Raw genomic sequence first — 17,445 nt, forward strand, 5'->3', positions numbered from 1 at the left:
CTGCACTCAGCCTGGCACTGCAGCCCAGATGTGTTAGCTTTAGGCTGCTAGCTGCTCTCCGTTGGCCCACACTGCGCTCTTCCCCACCTGGCTCAGCCCACAGTCTTCTTACCCGTTGGGCTCATGTAGCCCACCAAGTCTCCTCTCTGTTAAGTTTCTGCATTGAGCTCTTTCCTGAGCCTCCTGGCTTTACCCGCCTGCCCTTAGTGTCTTAGATTTACCTGGCGTTATCTTAATTCCCAGCCTTAAGCTTGGGCTTCACATACCTGGATTTATTTAGACCCCAACTTTACTAACCTGGCTTAAGCCTGTTGGCCCTACTCACCTGGCCTTATTTGAACCCTGCCTTACTTAACGCCATCTGTAACCATGTGTTACCCTGTGACTTTGTTCAGCTTTTCAACCTGGACTTTTCACTCTCAGGTGACTTTACCTTAGTTGTACTGGATCCCTGGCCTGGCCCGCACATGACCCTGTCACTGTCCCCAGCATGTCTCCCCTTCCTCACTTGTGTCACCAGCTTTTCTTTCGTGGGAAAGTATTTGGTTGAATGTTCAGTCAGCTCCATTGCTACCTCCTGACCTCTGCCTCAGGCCAGTGGCCATGTACGGTTGACTTTGGTGTAAGTGTGGCTTCCCTCTGGCAGAGGCCTGTCCGTGATGTCCCTTCCAGGCTTGACCTTTTGTTTGGTGAAGGCAGGAATAAAGGTTTTCCACAGTTTCCTGGAGAGGGCTGAGAGTGACAGTCTTGCTAGGTTCCTTCCTCACGTGCTCCTGCTGACTCTGTCAGACATGTGCTGTCTTCTCATGTATCACATGGTGACCATGTCCTTCTGCCATCAAAGTGCTGGATTTGCAGACCATACTGTCCCCGCCGTGGTGGCCGCTGGGAGCAGTGTGTAGCATTGGAGCTCCTGCTGCTGTCCAGCCATTCTGTATAGCAGTGGCAGCCCTGCCTGAATGCTTTAGTTTAGGCCTGGTGTGTTTAACAACTTTGGCTGTGTGGCTCTTGAGATGTTGTATTTACTGTTGTTGTTGTTACTCTCTGCAGGCCGGTCTAATTGAAGCCAACGGAGAACTAAAGGTCTTTATAGACCAGAATCTTAGTCCTGGGAAAGGTAAGGGAGCCTGTTCTGGAAATGTAAGTCTGCCGATGCTTGTGTGGTGTGTTGATGCCTTGCTGATTGGAGGCCCATTGCAGCGCTTTGAGGTGTCAGGAAATGCAGGAGAGTGAAGAGGGAAGTAGGTGTGTGTGTTTTCTCTGCCCAAAGACAGATACCTCACTACATTGAGCCCCCAGTGCTCCCGTGTGGAGTTGGGTCTTCTCAGGCTTATGCTTGTGTTCAGGGACTCCTGCAGAGGGCGCTGTGTTCAGGGACTCCCGCAGAGGGCGCTGTGTTCAGGGACTCCCGCAGAGGGCGCTGTGTTTCGGGGACTCCCGCAGAGGGCGCTATGTTTCGGGGACTCCCGCAGAGGGCGCTGTGTTCTCTTAGGGAGCCTATGTGGCAGGAGCTGTGTGTGCCAGGCAGAAGGCTGAGGCCACTGTATCAAGATCCTTGGTCTCAGTAACAGCAAACAGCTGCTAGTACCTGCTCACTTGGTGGCTTCCTTGGCTGGACCCCTGGGTTGTGTTGTCTGTGTGTGTGTTATGTTACCACTGTGTCCAGTCCCTGCAGCACCATATCCCACAGGGCAGGATTGGTTGTGCAAAGCACTATGGCTTTACAGTGCTATGACACTGCTAAGGACCAAACATGTGGAAAGGCCCCATTGTCCCCAGAAATATTTCCTTTAGGTCAAGGGAGGGCCCTGTGAGTGTACAGCCTGTGAGCCAGAGCTGTGGTCTGTCAGGGTTCTGAGCTCTGTTGAAGAGTTCCTTATTTCTGGTTTCTCTGAAGTGTTTGCATGTGTGAAGTTAACTCTTTTCTTAGTAATTAGGCCCAGAAAAGTGGCTCCTGCCCTCAGAGGAGGCCTGAAGTCTTGGGATGCTGATCTGGCCCTTAGTTGGCCTCCTCTTGTTTGTCCCATCATCCCATTTGTTTCTGGTGGTCTACAATCCACGTGTATTGGAGCCCAGGGATCATCATCTGTCTCTAGGCCCCCAGGGGCCAGGGCCAGGTGCACCTGGGCCATGCTGTGTCCTCTCTGCTTCTGTGTGGTGTGTCCTCCCTGTGACTTCTCTACTCCTCGGTGTGGGCATAGAAGTGAGAGGATTTGACATTGGTCTTAACACTGAATTTTGGTGCCTGCCTGCATGGTCTCTGCCGCTCACAGTGGGAGACCTGGGAGACAGGACCCTCAGTCACAAGTCTTCCAAGGCTGGTTCTTTCTGGTTTGTTTAATAGGGCTGCGGCCGTGTCTGGTGCTGATGTGTGTGTGTGGGGTGTGCCTTCTTCATGGTTGGCAGCATTCTCCTGTACTTGGAAGACATGAACTTCAGTGTCACAGAACAGTGAGATTTCAGGAGTTTGAGGCATAGCATTTTCCATCCAAGAGATGGGGCTGAAATAGCAACCTCCCTTCCCTGGGAATGCTGCTCCCTCCTCTAGTGTCTGAGTTCTGCTGTGGTCTGCCAAGCCACACCTCATGCTTTTCACGTGTGTGTGTGTGTGTGTGTGTGTGTGTGTGAGAGAGAGAGAGAAAGAGAGATGAGATGCACACAGGTTGACCTTGAGTTAAAGTTGACCTGTAGGGAGGGTCAGGATGTGTCTGTCGACCATGGTCAGGCTGTTCCCTTGCTTCCTTTTACTCCTGGCTTTTGTTGTCAGCTGCACAGACAGGCTCTGCACCCACATGGGCTTTATATTATAACACATTGGTCCTGCTCACTGGATTGGCTGGCACCTTGTATGGACCAGTGTTCTGCATGCTTAGGGTCATGTTGCTTTAACTTACTGTTAACACATGCTGTACATAACGCTGCTTTGGAGTTCTGGTGTTTGGAAAAGGCAGTGATGCCCCCTTCACTGCAGACCTCCTTCCTGTCCCAGAAGATGAGAGTACTGCTCTTAGTCTCAGTTCTAGAAGAATGGCCTGTGTAGAACTGTCTGCCGGGTATGCAGTCCTCCTCCTGACAGGCTCCATGGGCCGTGAAAATGGAGGTTTCAGAGAAGTCTGGGTGAACACACTTGCATAGAGGTAGCCCAAGTACTTCCTAGTTTGTGTGACTTCTTGGCCCTGTGCTCTTCAGGTCCTGCCTTTCTTAGCATGTGCTAGGCCTTCTGTTCCTTTGCTGGTGGAACAGCATTACGTTTCCCAGTTTCCGTCAAAATGATGGCTGAAATAGCTGTACTGGTGAGTTCCTTTGCCTTTCAGCCTAGGAATGCTGATGATGGAGTGTTGTGCTGCCTCTGAACTGCTCATGAGTTTTCTTAGTTGTTGAGGTAGAAAGCATCATTTATGTCACTATGTTGGAGCCCCAACCCTGCTGTGTGTGTGTGTGTGGTGTGTGTGTGTGTCTCCCATGCAACCATTAGGTGTTCTTCCTCTGCACCACGCATGTCCTTGAACAGCCAGCAGTGCCTGTGCAGGCAGTGATCAGGACCCTAACCCCCATTTGTTCCTTGTGGCCAGAGTAATTACAACATTTTGCACTGGAGGCATCTCCTCAGTCAGATCTTGAAAAAAAACCAAAAAACTAACAGGAGCTGGCCAGGAGGCAAGGAGAAGCTGGTGTGAGTGAGGCAGCGTTTCCTCCACATCCCCCCACATTCTGTCTGGTTCCTATAGTTAGCTCAGCCTCCTCAAGGCCCTAAGGCCAGGTACATTCTAAATGTAACCTGGTTGGCAGTGGTGGGACCTGTCTCTGACAAGGAGTACCTCCCTGATGAGGAAGGCCAGTGAGATGGGGTTCCTGCTTTCTTTTTGTTTGTTTGTTTGCTTTTTTGAGACAGGGTTTCTCTGTGTAGCCTTGGCTGTCCTGGACTTGCTTTATAGACCAGGCTGGCCTTGAACTCACAGTGATCCACCTGCCTCTGCCTCCCAAGCGCTAGCATTAGAGGCGTGCGCCACCACCACCCGGCGTGGTTCCTGCTTTATTGTTGCTCTGGTACTGCTGGGTCCTTGTCCTAAACCCATTCATTCACATCCTGGCCTCCCAGCCCTGTGGGAGGCTGAGGGTTGCCCGTGTCATCTTCCCCATCCTCCTTTTTAGTCCCACTGTTCCTGTCAACATCCTCCAGAGAAACAGTGCTGGAAGTCTTCTTGTGTGCACATACAGAGGTTTGGGTTGTGGATGGCAGGTATAAAGGCTGCATGACATGGCAGGGGTGGATGCTAATGTCTTAGCTTAGGGAGAACTTTATCCAGGAAGCCTCTTGCTTGTAATGCCTTCACCTGGTTAATGAGGCCCGCCAGCATTGAGACTGCCTGTCTTACTCAAAGGTGTCTCTGCAGAGGCTTCTCAACTGGTGTGCCAGAGAGTAGTGGGCATTTGGGCCTCAGCAGACAGGTCCAAGAACCTAACCTTTGCAGCCTCTGAGGCCCAGAGCCCCTTCCCCCAGAGAAATATAGCACACCCATAACAATTTGCATTTCCAAGCTTGGTTTTGCTGTAACATGACATGGCGGGCTTTCCATCATAGCTGTCTTGTCTGCTTCTGACTTTGCAGCGCAGTACTTGGTAGACTATCATGCCATTGTGTCCCTGTGTGGGCTCCTGTTTCTGGATGGTGACTTGGCCACAGAGCTGCTAGGTCCTGGGGCCGCCATCTGTGACATCACTGCATTTCCTTCCAATCAGTGTCACTGGGTTCCAGCTGCTCACACCCTTGCCAGCATGTGGTGGTGTTGGGTTTTCAGATTTCTCTGCTACCGATGACTGTCCTCTTACCTCTGTGACTCCGAATTGCCCACAGGGTTTCCCTGAGAACCTTACCTCAGGGCTCCTCCCTGAATACCCACCCTGCCCTGGGGTTGCTGCCGTTGGACTTCCTCCTATGTCCAGTGCGTCTCATCTTTCAGATTCTCTCCCCAGGGGCACATCTTCCTCTGGCCTAGTAACTGAGGGATTATGCTCCCTGGAGTGCCAGCAGCCTGCCCAAGGGTGCCTGTGGTGAAAGTGTGCTGGGAAGAACATCTTTGTAATGGCAGTCACTGTCTCTACTGTGTTATCAGTTCCTGGGCACTGGCCTTTTTACCACAGTTCTGAGAATGGTGTAAAGCCATTTACTGCCTTTCATTATTCCCAGTTTATCTAGAACTCTGTCTCTTGTTTGGACGTTCGTCTCGTCCCTCTTCCTGAAATTCTAAGGCATCCCAGCCCAGAGTTGTCACAGTATGAAGTGGCCATCCGAGTTCCTTGTCTGCTGTAGGTTATTGCAGTGTAGGGCAGCCTGGCCTCCTGTCTGCTCTCGGTGCTGGGTTAGGCTGGTGCTTCTCCAAGCACTCCAGATGCGGCCTGTGCCTGTTGCTCCTCATCCTCACCTAACCGAGAGGATCATGGATGTTCTCAGGGGGTGTCTGCGCTTTCTTTCTGCTTCAGGATTGTGTCTTTTGCCTCAGAATGAGACTTAAAAGTGAGAAGAAATTATAATGATGCTGTGTGTCAGAGCCTAGTGTGGTCTGTGTATTCTTAGACATCTGTCAGCTGCCATGGATCAGATTTGGGGGGACAGGGGGCCAGCCTCGATACAGTTACACAGAGATCTCTCCAGGTGGAAGGGCACAAGGTTTGATGAGACCCTTTTTACAGCTAACACCAGGAGAAGCCTCCCACTTTGTTTTCCTCTCCCTTTGTTTTGAACATGTTTCCATTTTTAGCACCACAGTGACATTTCAGACGCCATAAGCCTTGTCTGAGGTAAGGGGTGTGATGGCCTTTGTTGAGGTGCTCCTCTGGAAGCCAGGTCCTTTGAGGGCACCTGGAAGGGAGGATATGTGCTGAGTGATGTTGGAGGGTCCAGATGCTAAAGGGCAGCTTCATCTGTGGCCACATCGTCCTAAGCTAAAGCAGGGTTGGCTCAGAGCCTACTTTCCTCAGCCTGAGAGGTGGAGTGGGTTAGTAGGAGACCTGTGTGTGTGGTGGGGAAGTGAGGGGAATGGCGTCCTGACTTCTTGAAGGAAGAAAGCTATGTTATAGATGTTGGTGTACCCACCACCAGCCAGCATTCAGGTGAATCCCTCAGAGCCCTATTGACTGGTAGCATTCTGTATCCTTACCGCATCAGCAGCAGGGCATCCAGCACCGGGGGTGAAATAGCTCCCAGTAGGCTTTGAAGGAGACAAGTGGCCAAGAGGTGTCTGGTTTGTTGTTGACCAGAACCTGTTAGGACCTGGTCCACTGCTGTTCCAGAAGTTCTGGATCTCTTCCTAGCACCCACACAACAGTTGCCATGGAGCTACAACTCCGGTGCCGGGGATTTGGTTGCCCTCTTCTGGTCCTCTCAGGCACTGCACACATGTGGTGCAGACATATGCGTAAAGTGAAAATGTAAAAACAATAAACTAAACAGAATCTGTGAAAGTGCTTGTTAGAGGCGAGGAACATCTGAGATCTTGCACACCATGCCCTTGTGCATGTCAGGAAGACCACTGTGCTCCCTGGGGAAACCAAAACGAGCTGCCACAGGATCCTGTGGGCTCTTCTCAAAGGAGGTGGGGCCGCTATTGTGAAGACACCCACCTGCTGCAGTACGCTCACAAGGCACAGAAACAACTGTGTCTGAGTGGCTGAATGGATAAAGAAAGTGGAGGAATTATGTTCTAAAAAGCTGAGATTTGGCACAGTGGAGGTAAGCAGGGAGGATGTTACACTAAGACAGTAATCCAGAAAATTACTATGTGGTCCCACTTACATAGAACTAAAAGGATAAAATATGCAGAGGGAGCATGGCCATTTATCTGGAGTTAGAAGTTAGGGGAGAGGAAGTGAGGACGTGAGTGAAGCAGGTTGGTAGGGCTCTCTCTTTCGGGATGCAGTGTAGGCCTCTAGGCATTGAACTGTTGTGTGTGGAATTTCTGCTGAGATGTGGTAGCTGCTCTTGTTCCAAAAGCAATAGCCAACATGGCTGTGAGAACTGATGGGCAGCTTGAGCTGTGTTCCTGTGGTAACTTTCTGCCCTTGGAATGTCTCATGACATGTATATTTCATAATGCACATGTGACTAAGTACATGATAAACTGGGTGGTAGAACACTTACTAGCATGCCCAAGGCCTGGAATGCATTCCTAGCGTTAATTTTTAAAACTTTATGTATGTTGGTGTTTGCTTGCATGTATGTCTGTGTAGCACCTGTGTGCCTGGTACCTCTAGAGGCCAGAAGAGGCATGTGACTGGAGTTTAGGCAGTCGTGAGCCACTCTGTGGGTACTGGGTTCTAATCCAGGCCTCTTGAAGAGCAGCAAGTGTTCTCGGCCACTGAGCCACTTGTCTAGCCCTTAGTTACTCCAGGACTTTTTTTTCCTTTGTATTTCCATTCTTTTTATTTTGTTTTTAATTTTTAGCATGTGTTTTACAATTATAGAATGTGTCCACATGGATGAGCCACATTTCAAAGGATCAAAAACCACCTTTGGTTGGTGGCTACGGATCTACCAAGAAGGCCCTCCCATCATTTTTACCTCATTAAGCCCAGAACTGAGGACCAGCCTACGTCCCTGGAAAGGTCAAAGTAGCAGCAGCAGTTTGGGTTGTGAGTTCCTCACCTGACAGGCAGGTGGTTAGGGTACAGACAGCCTTGCAGCACTCAGGACAAGAGTAACCAGAGCCCCACTGTCCACCTGCAGAACAACCGTGAGGAACATCAGGAGACAGCACAAAGACAGGCTAGCACAACCAAGCCTGTACGTCCAGCGTTTCACAGCACAGGACAACACACACACCAGAAGCACGTGCCCTCTGCGATCAGTCCATTCATTTATCCCTCCGAGAGCCTGCCACGCCCAGCTGGGCATGGGAGTAGCCACCGCTCACAGGAGCTCCTCCTCAGGGCTGGAGAAGCTTCCTGAGTGCCCATTCATCACTGAAATACTCAGGGCATTTGTTCCCATTGTCATCCCTGAGACTGTGAACTGTAAAAACCTGTCTTTTGTTTGGCGTGGTTGAACCCTAACACACACCTTTAATCCAAGAGCTTTCTGAACACAGGATTTAATAAAGTTAACCCTAGGTCAAGAGGTAGAGCAAGAAAACAGCTGACAGGGAGTAGAGAGTAGGAGGGACTGTGAGTTGAGGGGTATTTAAAACAGCTGGTAGAAGTAGAAGGGGCTTTAACGCTTTAGCTCTTTAGTTCCTTGGCCTTTGGCTTTTGGGGCTGTTTTAGCTTTGAGCTAGCAAGCCTTTGGCCTTGGGTTTTCTGACCTTCTCCTCCTGGGCTGTCTGCTGAGCTAGTGAGCCTTTTCCATCAGGATGTGAGCTGAGTAGGAAGGTCAGCTGGTGCTTTCTCTGCCTCTCTGAGCTAGCAGGTTCTCACGCCACATCTGGCTCCTCAGTCTTTCTTGGTAAAATAGAACGCTTGGGATGTTCATTTAAAACAACACCTAGTTATTGTTTTTCTAAGACTTATTTTTATTTTCAGTCATAAGTATGCATTGTATTTGTGTATGGGTATGTGCACATGAGTGTAATACCCAAAGAACTTCCACACTGCGTTTGTGAGCGTGAGTTTGCCTCTCACCAGCAGTGCTTGAGAGCTGGTTTCCCCTGCACCCTCCTGCATAGATTACTTAAATTCTTAACAATAGCCTTTCTGACAGGTCAGGTGGAACCTCGGGGTAGTTTTTGATTTTCACTTTCCTCCTAAGGTTACTGAACAGTTATTAATTATTGTTTTAGTACTAATTGGATAGTTGTACTTTGAAAATTGTACTTTTCAATTGAAAAAATGTACAAAATTCATTTGCTCAGTTATTGATTGGTTCATTTGTTCCTTTGGTGTTGAGGTTTTTATTCATATAGTGGTGTGAATCCCCTTTTAGATGAGGAACTGGCAGATTTTCTCCTGTGTGTAAGCCTTGTCTTCACTGGTGATTGTCGGCTCTGCAGAAGTGTTTAAATCTCACATGAACCTTTTTTTTTTTTTTTTTTTTTTTTTTTTTTGGTTTTTCGAGACAGAGTCTCTCTGTATAACCTTGGCTGTCCTGGACTCACTTTGTAGACCAGGTTGGCCTCGAACTCACAGCGATCCGCCCGCCTCTGCCTTCCGAGTGCTGGGATTAAAGGCGTGCGCCACCACGCCCGGCCCCTGGTCCTTCCCTGCACCTCTAACTTGAGGTGCTGTCTTGCTCTCGCCCAGCAGCTTCTTACATCAGGTCGTTGGTACATTTGGGTTAATGTTGTGTGTGATTGTCTAGCTACACCGATCTGTGGGTCTCTCTTTGCTGCTGCGGCTCTGGATTGCCATTCCTGAGAGGCACTGCTCTTTCTGCTTGGGGGAGTTACTTTGGCTATTTGGGATTTCATGAAAGCCAAACTGCTTTCTAGTTCTGTAAAAAATGCTGTTTGTATTTTGATAGGGACTGCCTCAAACTCGTACATTTCTTTGGTTGAAATGGGCCATTTGCTTAAAACCATTCCTGTGTTGGGCTTTAGATGGAGCACTTGCTGGGCGCATGGGAGGCTCTGGGTTTCGTCCCTAGTGCATACATACACCAAGAAAATGAAGCAAAAAAGGGGGTGCGGGCGGGGGGCGGGTGTCTCTCACTTGTAGCTCCTTTGCTAAAGTCAGGTGGGAAACTCACGTGTCAGTCCTTTGGATAGTGTCAACGTGAGGAAACACCAAGCCTTATGCTCTCATAATTTGCTGCCTTAAATCTGTAGATAGTAATAGTGTGATATTCAATTACAAAAGTGTGAATGTGGGCTGAAGAGATGGCTTAGAGGTTAAGAGCACTAGCTCCTCTTCTAAAGGTCCTGAGTTCAGTTCCCAGCATGGTGGCTCACAACCATCTGTACTGAGATCTGGTGCCCTCTCCTGGCGTGCAGGCATCCATGCAGCCAGAATACTGTATACATAATAAATAAATAAATCTTTTTAAAAAGTGTGAATATAATGTTTAGGATCTTTGCCTGGATCGTAGCAATTGATACTGTCCGTACAGCTATATTTAAAAGCATTTGGTTTCTTTCCAAAGTCCTTATAATATTATTTTACATTTAGGTTCTTTTCGTGACAGTCCTGTTCTGATTATTTTATAGGAGAAAAGTCAGTCTTCTGGGGATTTGTGTGTCAGTCTAACGGTTGGGAAAGCATGTTAGGTGTTCTACTTTATTTTGCCACATTAAAGCAAAGAAATGGTCATTTTGTCCTCAAAGACTTGAGGGTGGGGGCAGAGAGTGGGCTGTTAGTGACTGGAGCAGCCATTGAGGTGCTGTGGCAAGTCCGATGCTTGCAGTAGACTGAACCCTGGTGGCCCCCAGGCCCCGCACCTTCCTTAGCCAGTGCCCTAGAGAGGGAACCTGAGGGCTCAGGGTCAAATGTTGCAGGGAGAGGGCATTTGTGATTGAGCCACAGGTCTGCAGTAGCAAAATGAGGGAAGTTGGGTTTTTGATAGACACACCATCTTCTGGAATTGTCCCTCTCACCCTCAGCTCAGAGAAGCACTTTGTCTCTTTTTGTTTGGTTGGTTTGGTTTGGTTGGTTGATTGGTTTTGTTTTTCTTCGAGATAGGGTTTTTCTCTGTGTAGCCCTGGCTGTCTAGACTCACTTTGCAGACAAGGCTGGCCTCGAACTCAGAGATCTACCTGCCTCTGCCTCCGGAGTGCTGGGATTAAAGGTATGTGCCACCATGCTTGGCCGCAGTTTGACTTTTAACCTGTGTCCTTGTATTGCAGGTGTAGTGTCTCTTGTAGCTGTACATCCGTCCACAGTGAACACACTTGGAAAGCAGCTTTTGCCAAAAACCTTTGGACAGTCCAATGTCAACATCACACAGCAAGTGGTAAGTGGTGAGACATCCTATGGAAGGGGCTAGGTGTGGTGTTGCTGTGGCTGCCATGTCCCTGAGTGGCAGCGGTTGCCGGCAGGAGTGATTCTGATCCCTGTGCACTGCCCTCTGTTGTACACATGGCATTAACCTGGTGGATGGACCAAGGCCTGAGACACTTCCTGTTCTGTGGCTTCTGTTGCCAGAGCTCTGGGCCTGGAGAGTTTCCTCTGTTAAAGCACGTTCTGTGGCCTTCCTCTGTGGCTACTGTGTCTCCTGGCTGTGAAGGGGTGGCGGAAGGGTGTGGCTGTGAGACTACGGCCACAGGAAGGGCCCAGCACTGTGCCCTTTCTTCATTGAGTAGTGCAGGAAAGATGAGTCCGCACAGAGCCTTGCAGCCTCCCTCCCTGTGATTTGGCCTCGGGGTCAGTGGAGTAGCCAGAGCATCAGTTTGCAGTGTTTGGCTACAACTACCCAGTAGTGGGAAGGTTATTGTTCATCTAGGCTCTGGGTTTTCCCCAGCCTCCAGATGATCCAGCCTCTCTTGGGAAGCCTGGGGCTCAGTGACACCGCTGTTTTTGATCATATGCTACCATTTCCACCAGCGTCTTGTCTTTATGTGTATTATGTGAGTGTTTGTGTGGAGGTCAGAGGTCAACTTGCAGGAGTTGGTTCTTTTTCTCCATCATGTTGGTTCTGGGGATTAGACTCATGTGCTTAGGCTTGGTGACGGGTTCCTTTATCACCGGAGCTATTTCACCAAATCCCTCCAGCCTTTCACAAGTGTCCCTCCCACTCCCTCTAGTCTTCCTAGGTTTCCACAGGCATCACCAGCTGTTTCCAGATGTCTCTTATCCCCAAAGACAGTTCTAGGCTGGGCTTGTACAACTCTTATTGGGGCAACTCTACGGCGCAGTCGGGTTTTCTACAGAGAAAGCAGTCGTGTCACCCGTGTTCTGACCATCTTGTGCTTCAGCTTTGCTTGCAGTGTGCAGCGTTTACTCTCACTGGCATCCTCTAAATCCGACCAGTGGATTCTGAGCGTTATTTCTGTGAGCCAGATGTGGCGCACGCCCGTAATCCCAGCACTCAAGGAGGCAGAAGCAGGCAGGTCTCTGAGTTCGAGGCCAGCCTGGTCTATAAAGCAAGTCCAGGACAGCCAAGGCTATGCAGAAAACTCTGTCTTGGGGGGAGGGGGGGATATCCTACGTCTGAGTATTTTGCCTGCCCAAGTGTGCCACATGTGTTTCTGGTGCCACGGAGTTCAGAACAGGGTGTCATGTCTTGGTGAACTGGAGTTCTAGATGCGTGTGAGCCACCATATGGGTGCTGAGAACCAAACCTGGGTCTTCAGTGAGCACAACAAGCGCTCTTAACTGCTGAGCCATCTTTCTAGCCCTTCTTTGTTGTTGTTTGTTATTTTGTTTAAGGTAAGGTCTCATGTTCCACTGGCTGGCTTGGAAATCTTTGTGTGTAGCGCAGGCTGGTCTTGAATTCATGGAGAGTCATCTCCTTCTGCCTCCTTCTGAGTGCCAAAATTAAGGCTTTGCACCACCACACCTGGCAAGCATTGTGGTTTTAAGTATCGTGGCTGTGGGGAGAGCTCTGGGCTCTGAGGACCCTGCAACACTGTGGCGAGGAGCTAGCCTCTCCTGGACCAATGAGAAGAAGCCTGCATCAAGAGTTTGAACAAACTGTCTTTGCAAGATTTGTGCCCCTGTGGGTGGGGGAGAAAGTTGATAGGAAATTATTTAAACTTAATTCTTCTGAAATTCATTTGATTGGTTAGTGTCACTTTTAAAAATATGGAAGTGTTGGCAGTTTCTCTCTTAACCTGGCTGGCACACAAATAACTGAGACTTGACTTTATATTTATTTAATAAGCTTTACAGCACAAGAACTGAGCAGTATTATTCTTAACCCTCTGTGTTAGTCTGGCTTCCTCCCGGCATAAGTCCCTGAGATACTTGTGTTTTATGGCTTGCTCAGCTCAGCTGCTCTCTCTTGATGTGTTCTGGACCCTCCGCACATGGCTGAATCCCCTATTTCCTCCCTCTTTCTTCTCCTTTCCTGGCAATTAAGCTGTTTTATTGGCATCTTGGGACAACTGGGGAGCAAAGTTTAGACAGCATTGAGACAAGAGGTTCTCAGAACAAGGATTGCAACCAGATAAGAGGGGCACAGGAATCGGCATTTGAATCTTTACTCTGTACCCAGTACCATGCCTACACTGATTTGAAGAGAACTGTATTGGAGGAGTGTAGTGATCGCTGTTTTATGCTTTGCAGTATAGAAGTGGGTCAGGGTTTACATGCTGCAAGATTTTCTTGTTTGGGTTTTTTGTTTTTGTTTGTTTTGTGGTGCTAGGCTTGAACCTAGGACTTTGTGCATTTTAGGCAAACAGCATACTGAAACTAGCCTCAGCCTGGCATGTTCCAAGTAACACTTAAACTGTTTTATATAGCAAAAGTTCAGGAAGATGGCTGGGTTGACTCTAACAAAGGAGATGATAGTTAAACTTGTGTGCATGTGAAGTGTGAGCAGGGCAGTGCTGTGTCCCTGGTGCTTGCCCACTCGGGGCCAGGAGCTCTGGGACCGCAGTGTTCGGAGGGTGCTGTGGTGTTAGAAGATGCGACCCAGAGATGTCTGGCTTGCTGGTTTGCACTGTGTGGGCCCCGCCTGAGGTTTCATGGTGTGCCTACCTAGCCTTCCTTTTAGCATTTTTTTCTTCCCTGACCCTTTATAAATTTGTAGTTTGCTTTTGCCTTTTAAATTTTATTTTGTATGTACACTAGAGTCACGCATTGTTCAAGTTTGAATGGCTTTAGCGTATTTGAAATTAGGGTGCAAAGTGAGTCTTAGGGTGGCTTGGGAAGAGAGTGTTGGAAGGCCTTTTGGTCTTGCTATTGGGTGTGGCTTGGTAGCAGAATGCTTGCCTAGCATGTGGGAGGCCTTAGCAAGGCAGAGCAGTATCAACAGGACCCCTGGATTTGCTTGAAAGCTAGGGAAAGGCTCTGGTCAGAGTGGATCCCAGTCCGAGATCAGTGCCAGCTTTACCTGCATTTCCTGTTGTGTGGTGTTGAGTTCTCAGCATCTGCCTGGCAACAGTCGTGTGGCTTGCTGGAGCTTTGGATCCAGAAGTCTGGCTTTGAAGCAGTCTCAGTCCCAGTAATGGCAGCCATAGAAGACTCTGCCTGTGAGCTGGCCGCCTCTGTTTGTCCATGTGAAGCAGGGATTGTCCCAAAGGGCAGCAACCAGAGTACCTTTGCTGTAGTACCTGAAGAGCCAGTGTCCTGCCGCTTGTGACGATGCCTCCACGCTGCGTGCACATGTGTGCAGGTGGTAGGACATGAGCACACAGGCTGGACGCTGCTTGGTCCCTGTGTCAGGGTGCAGATGGAGTGGGACCCGCTTCTTGCCTGCATGGCTGTGCTCTCCAGGCCTTTGTCTGCAGACTTTCTATCTGGCCACACCAGCAAGGAGTCGCTGCTTTACACCTGGCTCTCCTCTTGCGCTTTCCTCTTTTCCCTTCCCACTTGCTGACATTTCCTTGGTCTGTTTCCCATTTTTTCTTTGTTGTCTCCATGGCCTCGCACTGCTGTAGTTGAACTTCGTTTCTGCTGATCCTATCCCAGCAGCATGTGCACACGGAACTGGAGCTTACCCTAGCAGTGTGTGCACATGGAGGGTGGAGCATGCGCAGAGAGCTGTAGGCACGCAGGGCGGAGCATTTGCCAAGCATTCTGTTCGTGAAGGAACATAAAGGTGTGGAGTTGGAACACGGGCATGCCAAGGGTAGCTAGCTCCTCTGTGCACAGCCTGCCTTTCTGTTGTCAGCTCTATAGAGAAGATGTATATGCCTGAGGGTTGGGGAGCTCACTGTGCACTGTACCTGGGATGTGCACAGGGTCTCTGGGTAAGCTTGTGTCTGTGTCCTGATGAAGTGAGGCTGCCTGTGGAGGGCCACCTACCCCTCCTTGCTATAGCAACTCAAGAAGTGCTATGTGGAGGAGTTGATGCCAGGAATTAGTTTTCTTCAGACCCAGTCAATTGTCAACTTCCTTCTGGTCAGTGGGTGAGCCAGTGCCCTCCTGCGCACACACAGCTGCCAGGTGCAGGCAGGTGAGCCCATGCTGCTCTTGAGTCTTGTCTTGTATCTTCCCGGGGGTGGTTGTTTTTTGTGCTGGGGTGGGGTATGTGAAAATGACTGGCAAGCACCTCCACTAGCAGAAGGTGACGCTCTTGTTGTCTTGAAGCTCTTGTGGTCTGTGAGGTGGGGAGGATCCCTTATTCCCACCTGAGAGAGCAAGCCAAGATGTACTTACCTTCCTGTGGGACCCAGCGCTCCCAAAGCGGGCAGAGGGAGGGGTACTGAGGATCCAGGCATCTCAAGTCAGTCCTCTGGGGATACCCCCATAAGAATTGGATCACTGAGGCACTTGGTAGTTTGGTATTTACTAGAGGTCTTTTTTACTTAGATTTATATATGTAGCAAGATTTTGACAAGATTTTTGTCATTGTTTGTACAGGACATTGTCTGTCTCCAGAAGAACAGGTTTGAGTGTAACTGAAGGGACCAAAACAGCAGACCTCTTACCAAAAGACATCAGGGACATTGCTCTAAGAGTGGTTGCCACATCATCCCTGGGCTAGAACTGGTTATTTTGCCTCCTAAGGAAGCCCCCTGTCCCCTTCTTGTCCTGATGTTCTTTGTATCCTGGGTGTCTTAGTTAGGGTTTCTATTGCTGTCATAAAACACTGTGACCAAAACACAAGTTGGGGAGGAAAGGGTTTATTTGGCTTACACTTCCATATTGCTGTTCTTCACCAGAGGCAAGCAGGGCAGGCCCCTGAGGCAGGGCAGGCCCCTGAGGCAGGGCAGGCCCCTGAGGCAGGCCGCCATGCTGCCTACTGGCTTGCTCAGACTGCTTTCTTACCGACCCCAGGACTGCTGAGACTGTAGCAAAGTGTCCCAGGCAGGGCAGACGAGCGCCACTTCCACCTGGACAGAAGCTGGGGCCACTTTGGAACCGAGGAGGGACCCGCTTCTGTCCCAGGTTTACACTTGGCTCCAGCTGTTTCACTTACTTTCATAATTCAGAAGGGCAGTTTTATCCTTGTCTATCACAGTAAGAGGAAATAAACCAGAAATGTGTTAATGTCCTGCCTTTAGACATAGCTATCAATAAGTTGTCTGCTTGGTGTGGGTAGGACTCGATGTTTTTGCCGTGGGAGGCCTGCCTCGTCCTCTCCAGCCCCTAGCACTGTGGCCTTGTCTTGTCAAGTTTGCTCACTTGGCTGAGACTTCCCAGTGCTGCTGTTAGGTACAGAGGTGACTGAGCTGAGTGGGGAGTGGTGCCTCCTGCGGAGCACCTGTGGTGACAGTGGCCACTACTTGCGATGCTGCAGGCTGTGTGCTTCTCTGCTGTCTTCTCATGGCTGATGAGGTGCTGCAGTGGCTGCAGAAGTAAACTGATGACACAGTTGCCAGTGCCATGATATAGAGATGTCTGATTTTTCTGAATTCTTTTTTTGACTATAGGTGATTGGCACGCCTCAGAGACCTGCAGCATCAAACACTATTGTGGTAGGAAGCCCACACACTCCCAACACTCACTTTGTGTCCCAGAACCAGCCATCCGACTCCTCACCTTGGTCTGCTGGGTGAGCACCCCCGCCCTAGGGCGGCAACTGTCAAGAATGTCCTTTTTCTCTGGCCATGTGTCACATGGTCTGTAATGGGGGGTCCTGAGCACACAGAGTTAAAAGCCCCATCATATCCCTGGGTCAGACAGAAAGGTGCAAGCCTAGTTCATGCCCAACTCTGTGGGGATTCGGAGCTCTAAGCCACAAAGGGAAGAACACTGGCTTCTAGTATAACATGACCACTTAGAAACCTTGACTGCTCAGGCTGGGCGTACATACAGAGATTCTTACCTACTGTTAGGATTTGACCTTTACTGTGTACCCCTTCAGGGTTCCATCCTGCCACTGAGATTGTAGCTGAAGTGATTTTCTTTAAAGGTCATCAGTGTATCTTTTCTTAAAAGCACACCATTGTGAAACCATTTCTATTGCTTCAATTTAAGATCTTCTGTGCCCAAAACTCTCAGAAGATCTTAGTCACACTGTTCCTGGTGTGATTTAATGAGGGCCACACATTTGGTGTGCTCCCTGACCTGAGGCTCACACCGTGGTTTATTTCTGCCTGTCACGTGCCCATCCATCTAAGCATTTGCCTTAAGTCATGGTAGCCTGCTGAAATTAGCCCTGAAAATTCCTAAATTTACACTAAAATGTGCCGTGATCTGATGCCAGCAGACGTCTTTAGAACAGTGGTGCCTAGTGTGTGGTTCGGATCAGACCCATGCTGATTTCTGCCCTTCGGATGTCTGTCCATCTTCCCCTGACATTTAAAGGCACAGGTGTGTGAACTGGCCTCATCTGTGCTCTTTTCTGACCTGAGAAACACTGGAACTGGGCAACATCCTTGCTATATTAGGGTAGAGTCCCTGCTGCCTGTGGTGGGGCTGGGGAAATGGGCCTCTGGGAGCTCTGCAGCCTTGGGCCTTTTCTCTGAAAGT

At 49.5% G+C, this 17,445-nt stretch overlaps 1 protein-coding gene across 4 annotated transcripts in view; it reads left to right on the forward strand.

The window, feature by feature from the left end:
• The window catches only part of TFDP1 (transcription factor Dp-1), a 42,601-nt gene that overhangs the window by 17,645 nt on the left and 7,511 nt on the right, over positions 1-17,445 (forward strand). For all 4 annotated transcript variants that reach the window (XM_084758858.1, XM_084758857.1, XM_084758860.1 and 1 more), the window contains exons 3-5: positions 1,051-1,117; positions 10,770-10,876; positions 16,404-16,525. In XM_084758858.1, the coding sequence (XP_084614984.1) occupies positions 1,051-1,117; positions 10,770-10,876; positions 16,404-16,525 (296 nt within the window). The remainder of the gene's footprint in view (positions 1-1,050; positions 1,118-10,769; positions 10,877-16,403; positions 16,526-17,445) is intronic.

The sequence above is a fragment of the Acomys minous genome (genome assembly GCF_964271855.1).
Source record: "Acomys minous genome assembly, chromosome: 15".
In the NCBI taxonomy this organism is placed as follows: Eukaryota; Metazoa; Chordata; class Mammalia; order Rodentia; family Muridae; genus Acomys; species Acomys minous.